Below are 11,257 nucleotides of genomic sequence, written 5' to 3'. Positions count from 1 at the left end.
CCATTAAATATACTGGCCAGTTCTTATGATGATAATTGGCACATAGTTATATCCTGCTAACTGCCTTGAGCGTGAGTTGGCTTCTTCTTCAAAGATAGGTACACAACACTATTTTACCACCACTGCTCTTCATGTTTAACAATTTAAAACATGGAATCATTGATATCACATACACAACTGGCTAACATGTAAAATAGTTTATTTTTGTAAATGTTTCTAAATTCAATTCCACAAACTCCAAACCTCATACTCTGTACACTTCAAAAGGCATTTCAAAAAAAAAAAAAAAAAAGAAAGAAAGAAAAAAAAAAGAGAAAAAAGAAAACAAAATCTGACTACACGACCAAGAAAATGTAGCACAAACACACTGGCAGGATGATGTAATATCATACAAGAGAAGAAAAATATCCAAGAAACAATTTTGTTACAACCATTCATTGAGAAAATATATACAATTGAGTCTTCGGAAAGTTAAAAAAATACATGCCATATACATTACAAGTTCTAAGACTGTCTCCAAAATTTTACAGTCAACTTGAAATTGTGCACGCAAAAACTCTTCCGTTTCTAAGCATGTGACTTGTGAAGTGTCAGTATAAGAAATATTTCTTATTAAGGAGAATGCCGTCTCTGTCCAAAAAAGGTAGAACCACCTACGGTTCCACATAAGTGTTCCCCGCGCTCTTTGTCTTTCCGTCACACACTGGTTTCGTCTAACTCACAATATCGTTAGACGTTTGCACCTTATTTTAAAAGCAATGTAAAAACAAAAACAGGTAAATACATGTCGGTGTTTCTATTTGTGTTAAAAAGTTAAAAAGTTGTTTTTGGGTTTCAAAACCTAATTCACAGTTCTTTAAAATCAAACCTGATTAACAGCAAACAGATCACACTGATCTCTTACTATTTGAAGTCTTTTTTTTTCTTTTTAAGATTCTGTAACTGATAACTCGTTACGTTAGTCAACAAAAATATTTCTTTTTTGAGTGGTCAAAGTATGTGTAAGTCACAAAACACTACGCTACAATACCTTACTTTTAATACAACAAAAATACTTTGTGAATTATTGTGGTTATATTACAAATTCTGTACAGAATAATCATAATATATACTCTCAAACTGAAATAACGTCCATCTTAAATAAATTTCAATGACAAACAGAACAAAAACAATTTAAAAACACCCAAACATCAAGAAAGGTTAAGGTAGCATTTGGTCGGTTATTCCTATAGTTTTCTTTATGTACATTTATACAAAAGTAACAGCATGTCTTCCTCAATCTTCAAAAACAATAGCAATCTAGCCTTCTTTAACTCAGTCTCATCATTTTGAGAATAAAATTCATTCACTCAGTAATAAATACAAAACCTCTCGAATTCCACACAAATCACATGACAGAGACCTATGATAAAACTGACTCATGGAATCAAGTATTTTAAAAGTTTTTGTGTGTGTTTTTTTTTTGTTTATTTTCTTTTTTTAGTGCAAGTTAATATTCCCTTCGCAGTATTCATTGCTGTACATTCCTCATTCAGTGATGTCTACATTTAGTCATACGGTATACATTAACAGTATGAAACAAAAGGGCCTGCCCTTAGTAAGCAATAAGGCCGCACCCTGCACAGTGCTTTCTCATTCGCTGGTGGATTCCGCACCCCATGTACACCAAACACACAGATACACACATACAGACAGACAGAGGCATCTCATACGACAGAGCCTCTCACATATGGCACAAGTCACATCCTGCTACTGTGTTACATTTCCCTTCCTCCACCCATTTGTTTTCCTTGATCTGGATGAACCAACATGTAAATTCATTCATCTCTCCAAGGGTTCAGGCCTTCTGCTCATTCATAAAATGACTTTAGTGTGATGCCTCTTCTTCTCCGTGCAGAGATCACAGCATCCGCACACTATAGCAAGGAATGCGTTTAGATTTGTCGTTTTTGTTTTCTTTAGTTAATCCACTTCCTGCATTCGGGAGCTCCACAGTGGCAAGCAATCTTGTGCTGACCCTCCACAGCGTCAAACTGGTAGTCGAAACACAGCTGGAAAACAGGGAGGGAAACATCAGTTTGTGAGCGACACTTTTAACACGTTCATTCATGCAGCTGCATAAGTGAGAAAAGCAATCGCAGAAATCTACCTCCTCTCCTTTTTCAATTCTGCGACTGCAGCTGATGATGATTTTGTAACCCCTTTCAAATGTGACCACCTCAGCAACACAGTTCGGAGCACAAGAGTGGTTGATATATCTGGAAAACAGAACAAAAATGAAGATGATAGTTCATTTCTTGCAACATTTTACACAAGTAGCTGTATGTTCAATTTTACATTCAAAAACATTGAAACTAGAAAAAATGAGACATTTGTAACTTAAAATTGAGTGTTTTGATTTAGGTCTGAATTACGAAGAATGTGGAAAAAAAAAGGTTTACTTAAAAATTCAAATTTTTTTAACAGGCAATTTAAATGGAAATAAAAGCAGCTTTAAAATGACATCTAGAAAATTTAAGTATGCCAGACGACATGTTTTCAAAATTCATTCTTGCTATTTATGGCTGCAGGAACGGCGGAGGGCTATGAGTCAGAGTTGGCATTGCAGAATGAATGAGGCGCCATCTTGGAAAACAGAATCTAGTTTTTTTAATATGAAGACCAGCACCATGCCGCATTCTGAGCTGCAGCTTGACGAAAGACTTTATCCTGCACACATCAATTACAAAAGCATTATCACGATTTGAACCATTATGCCCGGTATACAGTATATTTAAAAGCCACCAGCAGCTGTATGAAGACATTACAGACACTAACGCAGGAGCTCCACAGTGGCAAGCAATGTGTGATGAGCATCTGGGAAGGAAGTGAAACAACAGAAACTGTGTGTAGGAGCACAGTAAGCAGTTTGAACGGAAATTAATGGGTTACCAGCAATGTCTAAAAATCTAATCCTTTATTTTTGCTGCCCATCTTTTGCCAATACATACAATCAAACTGCCATCAGCTTCCATCTTATTTTAACAAATGATGCATAAAAAATCTTGGTGGTCATTGCAATACGAAATAGGATAACACTGATTTAACCACAGACAAGCCACCCACACATGAACGCAGGGTCACGGTTTGTGGTGCTGTGTTAGCAGACTGAAACAGATACAGAGACAGAGTGCGTTCTGCTTTTAAGACTGTATCTTCTATGTCAGGGACAACATGCTTATGTCCTGATTTGATTCTATCATGATACTTGGGTGCCGATTTGATATGTATTGTAATTTCACAAGCAGCAAGTCGATGCTATAATTTATATCAGTTTTTTTGCTTTAAATCATACACTTCTGGAGACTAAATCATGAGTCGTATTTCCAAATGTTATTTCTATGTTCCCATTAAATGTCGAACAACCAATGGAATCTTATGGTACCTTGCCAGCCCTCCAGTTCGAGTGGCATCAACAACATGTTCACTGTCGATGCGGAACATGAACACCGCTCGGTTCTGTCAGGGAGAGAGGACAATTTATTTGCTGTTTGTTTTGCAGAAAGTAACTTCAGTCAAAAGAAATCACAGCTCAAAAAGTGTTAAAAAGAAGATAATTACCTGAGATCTGTAGATCTTCTCTTTCATGATGGCAACCTCATTTCGGAGGATGGTTCCATTGTACTCAATCACCATAGTTTGTTTTTCAATGTCTCGAGCCGCAAACAGCCCCAGACCCTGTGAGTAATATTACACAAGCAGGTAATCATTGTGTTCACAGAACACACAATCCAAATACATCTGCCTTACTCTGTTAAAACTAAGAAAAAAATCAAATAACTATGTTAACACCAACCTGGATGCGGGAGCGGGCCAGGTAGACATTGGCTCTCCACTCACTCTTCATCCAGCGGTACTGAGAAGACCTGGGGTGCACTACTGGAGGCTTGTTATGGGGGGCGCCACCCTCTCCTTGGGCTACATTCTGGTTAGACCTGGCACTGCTGCTGGATACAGCCTGTGGCTGTGGCCTGTATGTTAAGAGGGCAAAGGAAAGAAAATAATTAGAATATTAGCAACAATCCAAATTAAATAATGTGTTTTGCTTTGAAGCACCTTATGCCCACAAAGATAATTTATGTCCACTCAAAGTTACCTTATCACCAGTGAAGTGTAGGAAGAGCTGGTTCTTGGCTGGGCGCGGGCACTGCCAGCTGGATTGAACATGAGAGGCAACTCCACAAGAGGGTTGCGTCCGTAACGGAATGAGTATCTGTCACAAGCCTCCACTCCTGGGAGCTGGAATAAATGAGTGAAAAATGGGTTTCAATACGCAGCTTCTGCAGAATATGATCCATCACATTTTATTTTAACTTTATACTCTTTAATTGCAAAAAAGCAGCTACAAACCGATTCAGTGATCTTGGTGACTGCAGGGACTGTGAGCCCAAACAAGTCCTCTCCCTTCAGGTAAACTGGGAAGAGCTTCAGAGTGCCTGATTCAGTTCTTTTCTCGGCGACAGGACCCAGAACCTTATCCCACACTCCTGACATGATAGTGAGACAGGCACACATGTTGGTTAAAAAGTGTACTCTGAAACACACAACAATAACATTTTTCCAAAGAATCCATGAGGACAAACCTTTAGCAGAGGTGTCAGTCAGGACCAGGTCTTGGTAGCCCTGTTCAATAACTCTGATGGTGAACTCTGGCAGTCCCTCTCGGTCCTCAACAGAACAGATGTAGCGGCAACGGCGGTTGCCATGGCGCATGCTCCAGTAAATGCGGCAAGCCTCATAGCCAACTGGAAAGATGGCTGTTGGCGAATGGAAGGCTGCTATTTGTAGAGGGGTTAGTTGGCCCACTGCATGTGACACCAAGCTGCCGACTCGAAAGGTATAGCCCAACTCTGGCTGCCGTACAGCAGTGGCAATCTGACGCACTTCGTCTCTTTGGACGTAAACACGTCGGAAGACGGCAAAGCAACGCAGCTCATGCTCCAGTGCCTGTCCGGCCGTTCCCCTGGGCCTGTGGGCATGACAAAGCATGGTCTTGTCCTTGAAGAAGGTGCACTGAGCTTGCAGAGCGCAGGTGAAATGGTAGACATTGGTGCAGCGTAGGCGGTGGCAACCGCTGGTGGCTCCAGTCTGCTGGCAGTAGGCGCAGCGTACGGTTTGGCCACGACGCAGCGCAAGCTCCACATTGATGAGGGCACCAGCCTGCGTCTCATACACCTCAGTTGACCACAGGGCACAGTTTAGGTGAACCCATACATCAAGATCTAGATTAAGAAGCCTAGCGGGGCCATCGGTGATCCCATCTCCAAACTGGTGGCAGAAACAGCACCGCCTCTGGTCCCGGAGTGAGAGAGGAGGACGCAGGGAGGCTCCGAGTTTATTCAGGAGCTCATCAATCTTGTCCTCATCTGGGAGTTGGGAATTCCCTCTTGGCACCACCACCTGGACGGTCCACTTCCTCCAGCGGAGTCCTTTCTGTCTCTTTCCCTGATGCCAGCCATCATGGGACCTTGGCCGGGCCTTCAGCTTCACTGTCACTTTTATGGCATCAGACTTGGTCTCTGTCTTAGATGTCTCACCTGCTGTGGGGAAGGGGATAGGAGGAGTAGAGGGGGGAGACTGCTTGGGCTGAAGCTGGGCCAGGCAATGAACATCCAGCGATGACATGTTGTTACTGTACTGGTGCAGAGTTTTAGAAAGGCTCTCTGTTTGCTCAGAGGCAGGGAGAAGGGACACCGATTCCTAAAAAGATGAGACAAGATCCATGATATTAAGTGTATGTTATTTAGATGCACTGTGATGCTCCTGCATAAGTTACAGTGGTACAGACCTTAGTTTCTGCAGCTGATCTGGACTGCTGTGATGGTGAAGAACAGTAGAGAAGGAAACAGCTGTGACTGCAGAAGACCAGGTCTTCTTCGGATTTCAAACGGCCATCAGATTCCTAACGAGAGAAATCAGTAGTTTTAACAGGCTGAATAAGGAATGAGCAGTTTAATCAAAGTCTGACCAATGTGAACTGCTTAAGCTCAACTGACATTAAAATAAGTTATGAAATAAACATCAAAAACATACAATATTTAAAAATCCAAAATACTCTCAAGACTGGAGTCATAGGGTATGCTGTTTAACTCACTAATTGATCTGAAATGGATTTAACTCCAGCAGGCAGGATTTACATAATCACAGGATATAGGCAGTATTACTGTGGTGCTGTGTGTATACAGATGTGCATGGCCCTTTCAGGCTGAAAGTAGATAATACATCCTCTCAAGTAAGGTCTGGATATTTAAAGCATGCTGTAGTTTATTAACCTCAGAATCACACCAAAGCGCTCCAGCTGAAAGGTGGCCTGCCTACTCAATATACCATGCTAGCGCCTGCCATTCAGAGTGTTTACGTCTAATTAATGTGGTACCTTCATGTGGGCGGGGAGATCTTTGATGGATTTCTGTACTCCATTTCCCAGAACCACCACCTTACAGTGGCAGCACCACTGGGGCTTACATCCAGGGCTGGCAGGGGTCTTCTGGTCAGGTCCTCGAGCTAGAGCTGCACCTGCAGTAACAGAAGGTATGTTTTTAAAAATGATGTCAAAATGCAGTCTCTGATAGTAAACTTTCAATGGTGTGACTTTAAGTTAGCAAATAAATATTAGCTGGGAAATTAAAACACCCTATTTCAGAAGTAAAATAAATGAGACTAGACAACTGAAGCAACTGGCCATGGACTCTTGATGAAGTGCCCACTTTGTTATCTAAATGATTCTGCGTGAACAACACTCATTAGGTCTGTTACTCATATTCTTAGAGCAATAAGCAGGAGTTTGTATGCCACAGTGTTCTAAACAAAAATCGTTTACTCTATTAGCTGAGAGGATCGCTATAATCAATAAGGATGGCTGTCAGCACCTGCGCTATATGCTCAGCACCAGACTATTGATGATATGCATGACAAAAGGGCAGTTTGTAAACCTGTTAAGAAAGGCGATTGCTCTGGACGACGTGTAAGGATAAACAATTGCATATTGTGATTGTTCTGCTGCTTTGTGCTTTTTCACGGGAAGTCATTATGTTTAGGTTAAACAAGACATGACATTTCAATTACAGGCTGTATTACAGTACTTAGGGGAATCAGAGATGCTCTTGTTTCATTTAGTTTCATTCCATCACCTGGGCTGTTGGGATGGAAACGGAAGTGATGTGCCTGCTGCGGGTGCATCATCCCATGTGCTCCACCGGGCCTCATTATCTGTCCCGGCCGTCCGTGTAGCCCTCCGCCGTCTCCTTGTCCATGGAAGAGCATGGGAGGCCGAGGCTCCATACCGTGGGGGCCCACCCTTGGACCACTTAGTATGGATAGGGGTCCCCTGTCTGGGGTGCTGCTGACCTCATAGCTGCTGGGGATCTTCACACATAGCAGGTCTGAAATGGCTGCCACTACACCTGTGATGTTCTGAGAAAAAAAAACAACAAAGAAAAAACATAAATATCTTAGTTGATTCAGTCTTTCATCAAAAATCTCATGGACAGTTCGAGCAAGATATATATTTTTTAAACAACTTTTTTATTGTTTATCTATTTGGTGTTTTTTTTTTCTGTTTATTTTTAGGATAAATATTTTGAAACAAATGCCAGTCCTCCAAACGATGCTGCAATTAAAATGTCTGAGCAGGTGAAGCCACTTTCTTTGGTTTGCATGTTGGCCTTAATCTGATGCTAATGACAGAAAGTGGTGCCCAACGTAACCTGAGAGCATGTTGTCCACCAATTGAAACAGCTAGTTTGGAGAGAAAAAGCCAAAAATTTGGACACGTACTGACCTGAAACTGTTTTTTTTTTTTTTTAGACAAAGTAGAAAATAATTGCAAGATGACCCTTAATGTCTCCACAGTCACAGGCTCAAATGACAGTTACACTAACATCTGTTAAGATAAGTGGTCTGTGTCACTGTTGTAATGCAACTTTACTCAAGACAGCCTCTTAGTAACAGTGATTACCTTTAAAAACAATTTAGATTTAAACTGAATTGGCAAGACAATCAAGACTTAAGTTAAAAGTGCTTTCACAGAAATTCAGAATAAACTTGAATATTCCTACCTCTGCTGCAGCTGGTCTCAGTGTGATAGCTACAGACACCAGCCCTTGTTTGGAATCATTAGACATGGGGCCAAAGGGGGAGCCGAAAAACATTGCAGAAGGCTCTGTTTTGATGTCCTGCAGTTTGATTTCTGACCCTGGAGAATGAAAAGGGAGGACATTCATAAAAAAAAAATGGCACACTGTTAAAAGATTCTGCGTTTAAACTGCAGACACAAAAACATCCAATAAGTTATGACTGGAGTTACAGGAATAAATGTTTTAACAGTGATGGTTATGTTGGGTGTTGTTTGTCTTTACCTTTCCCATCAGGTGCAGGAAGTATGGGGAGGACAGGGGACAGGCAGGGGGACGGTGGCTCTTCCTTCACCAGAGACAGGTCTGGGTAGCGACTGATCTCAAAGCCAACAACACTCTCAGGAGATGAGGATGGAACAAAACTGTCAGGTGTGTCCCTGTCTTTGCAAGGCTCCTGTCCTCTATTACTGTAATCATTTAATGAGGAGAAAGAGACCTCTGTCAAGACCATTCAGCCCAAATAGATTATCATAACATGATCACATGAATCATCAACACAAACTAATTTTATGACAGCTGTTAATAGTGCAGTGGCCCTCCAAAAGACAATTGGAAAGAATTACTGGTATTTGTCTGTTACCTAAGCTCTTCTTGGTTGTTGTGAGGAGGGGTAGGGAGGGAGGCTGGAACATCCACAGTTTTGGGTCCCTGCGCGATGGCCCGGGCTAGTAGATCTTCCTCAGTCCTAAATGGAACATGTAACGGCTTTGGGACCAGGCCTTTGGACACTGTATGAAACAGGAGCACAATGTCAGTATAAATGTACACATGACGCTGCCTGTTATGATGCTAATACTCCATATCTGAGTTCTGTAATTTTCCTGAACCTGTTTCAAGATTATAGTAGTGTAGATACTGGGGGGAAAATGTGACATTCATACCCCATTTACACCATTTACAATGGGATTTGTATCCGGATATGTTATCCAGATAATATACGTTCCAATCCTTGTGCCAGCCTTTGTGTTTACACCTAATATTTTTTTAATGCTCTCATTATGCTCACTGAGATTGGATCTCTGTCCTCCAGAGCAAAACCTGCCTCTTGTAAATTTGTCAAATGTAATGCATTAAGTTATTCCTTTCTTCGTATAAAAAAAACATTGTTTCAGTCTATCCCTGTGTGTTGCAGTACAGGTGTGTAGGCTACTCTGTGACCAGATAAATTATATGCCTTATTAACAGCAGATCATCTGCACAGATGAGTGAGTTGTATCATGTATAGATGCCAGGACATTGTATGGATTACATTTACACCTATGTAAGATCCAAATTCAATACGAGCCAAACTACCTCCGGACATGGTCGGGCAGATCTGAACATACTCTGATCATGACGCATTTACACCCTACATTAATGTGTCTTTCCTTACTTGGATAACATGTCCATTTACAGATCACATTTTCATACCAGGTGTAAATGGGGTCTAATGTACGTCCGTGTGAATGCTTACCCATTGCAGCAGCTTTGCTGGCAAGCTCTTCTGTTGTAGCAAATCCATTGATCATTTTCTGTCGGTTCACAGGTGGTGGGGTGGGAGGAAGAGACGCCGGAGGTGTTGGTGGATTGCTCAGATTACTCTGCTGTAGGAATCACCAATACAATGTCAGCACAGCTTGCTACAGACACACTTGAGACACATCACTGTTTACCCAGTCCCAACTTCGTAAGGTAAGATCTCACCTTGTACGCCAGTTGGGAGTAATAGTCAGAGACTCCATCAAGTGAGGCGCTGCCAAAGGTACCCGAGAGGAGGTTCTCGCCATTGAGCTGGCCACTGCCATACGGAGCAAAATGGGCAAAATTGACCCCAATCAGTGGCTCCATGAGGGGCAGCAGGGAGAGCTGCTGTGTTGGAGAGAAAAACAGGACAGGATAGGAGTGGAATTAGAACAAGTACAAATATGATGTTTAAGCATATCCACAGCGCAGATAAACAGCACACAAGATGGTACAAAGCATGTATGAGAAGTACTCAAAAAACAAGACATAGCACAGAACACACTATTTTATGATCAACCTACATACCCAGCATCATCTTAGACAGAATGATGACTCATAACATCACTTTATGTAACATATTAATCTTTTTAAAATAATGCAGTGTCACTAACTAAAACCTTTCATAAATCAATCAATAAAAATTCAAGCGTGAATATTATTTCTGCGTTTGGCATGTTGAGTTACGTCTTCATTACGTAGTTCTTCTACCTGTAAAATTCCCAGAAAGAGAAACCTCAAATAAATCTGGTCCAGTCTCATCTCTGAGTGTATCCTCAAGTTTGGACAGAATATTGGAAGAATAAAGTTATTCCTCTCATTATTGCATCTTGTATAAAAAGGTTGGGTGGGCATCTCTAACAATGAAACATAACAGGCATTGGTTTCTATTTACTTATAAAGCCCTTAATGGCAACATGGCATCATGCATCTCTTCCTTATTAAACTGATCCCATGATCATTCTTTTACCCAAGTGACTGGCTAATGCTCTAAGTCCTGCGTGCCAACAGTGAATCTGGGAAAAGCGCTTTTAATTTTTGTGCTGCACACAGTTTTAACTGTTCTCTTAACATCACTGGAAATGAGAGCATGCCCTCAGTAATTTGCTGAGATTCAAATAAAGGCTGGATGAGATCAATGAAAAAGTCTATCATCTTCCACTGCAGACAGCAGAACAAGGCAGGTAAATAGGGGCAGCCTCAAACTATTAGAAGTCCAATATGGATTTCCAGCTCAAAGCCACACACATGTCCCTTTTAGCAAAATTGGTAAAGTACTTGTGAGAAACTTCCAACTACAGTAACGCTAATTTAGTTCCGCTATGATGATGACATGGTATTGTACTTAACTTCAAATGAGTGACTCAGCTTCATAAAGTTTCAATCAATAAGCATCAGCAGGGGCTTGCAATATAATACAGCAAACTTGCAATATAATAATGAATCCCCTTCCACTCTCCTGAATAATAACAGCTTCTAACACCTGTGTGTCCAACTGTCAACAAGTACCTAATTACAATAATATGCTTATGATATGTGAGAAAGGTGCAATTGTTGGAGACACTTTTCTATGCTGGCAGTAA

General features: G+C 41.2%; 1 protein-coding gene across 7 annotated transcripts in view; it reads right to left on the bottom strand.

Moving 5' to 3' along the window:
- Positions 1-1,431: 1,431 nt before the first annotated feature.
- kmt2cb (lysine (K)-specific methyltransferase 2Cb) overlaps positions 1,432-11,257 on the bottom strand; it is a 67,433-nt gene continuing 57,607 nt past the window's right edge. For 6 of the 7 annotated variants that reach the window (XM_076745485.1, XM_076745488.1, XM_076745487.1 and 3 more), the window contains 16 exons: positions 9,858-10,022; positions 9,628-9,757; positions 8,755-8,902; positions 8,397-8,581; positions 8,097-8,233; positions 7,170-7,452; positions 6,416-6,555; positions 5,828-5,941; positions 4,623-5,739; positions 4,390-4,526; positions 4,136-4,278; positions 3,836-4,010; positions 3,601-3,717; positions 3,425-3,498; positions 2,150-2,258; positions 1,432-2,051 (listed from right to left, as the gene is read on the bottom strand). In XM_076745485.1, coding sequence (XP_076601600.1) covers positions 1,959-2,051; positions 2,150-2,258; positions 3,425-3,498; positions 3,601-3,717; positions 3,836-4,010; positions 4,136-4,278; positions 4,390-4,526; positions 4,623-5,739; positions 5,828-5,941; positions 6,416-6,555; positions 7,170-7,452; positions 8,097-8,233; positions 8,397-8,581; positions 8,755-8,902; positions 9,628-9,757; positions 9,858-10,022 — 3,267 coding nt within the window. In that variant the 3' untranslated portion in view covers positions 1,432-1,958. The remainder of the gene's footprint in view (positions 2,052-2,149; positions 2,259-3,424; positions 3,499-3,600; positions 3,718-3,835; positions 4,011-4,135; positions 4,279-4,389; positions 4,527-4,622; positions 5,740-5,827; positions 5,942-6,415; positions 6,556-7,169; positions 7,453-8,096; positions 8,234-8,396; positions 8,582-8,754; positions 8,903-9,627; positions 9,758-9,857; positions 10,023-11,257) is intronic. The other variant, XM_076745486.1, reaches the window with a different exon arrangement.

This window comes from Chaetodon auriga, chromosome 12, assembly GCF_051107435.1.
Source record: "Chaetodon auriga isolate fChaAug3 chromosome 12, fChaAug3.hap1, whole genome shotgun sequence".
NCBI lineage: Eukaryota > Metazoa > Chordata > Actinopteri > Chaetodontiformes > Chaetodontidae > Chaetodon > Chaetodon auriga.
Note: the sequence above shows the minus strand (reverse complement) of the source record. Positions and strands in the feature narration are given on the sequence as shown.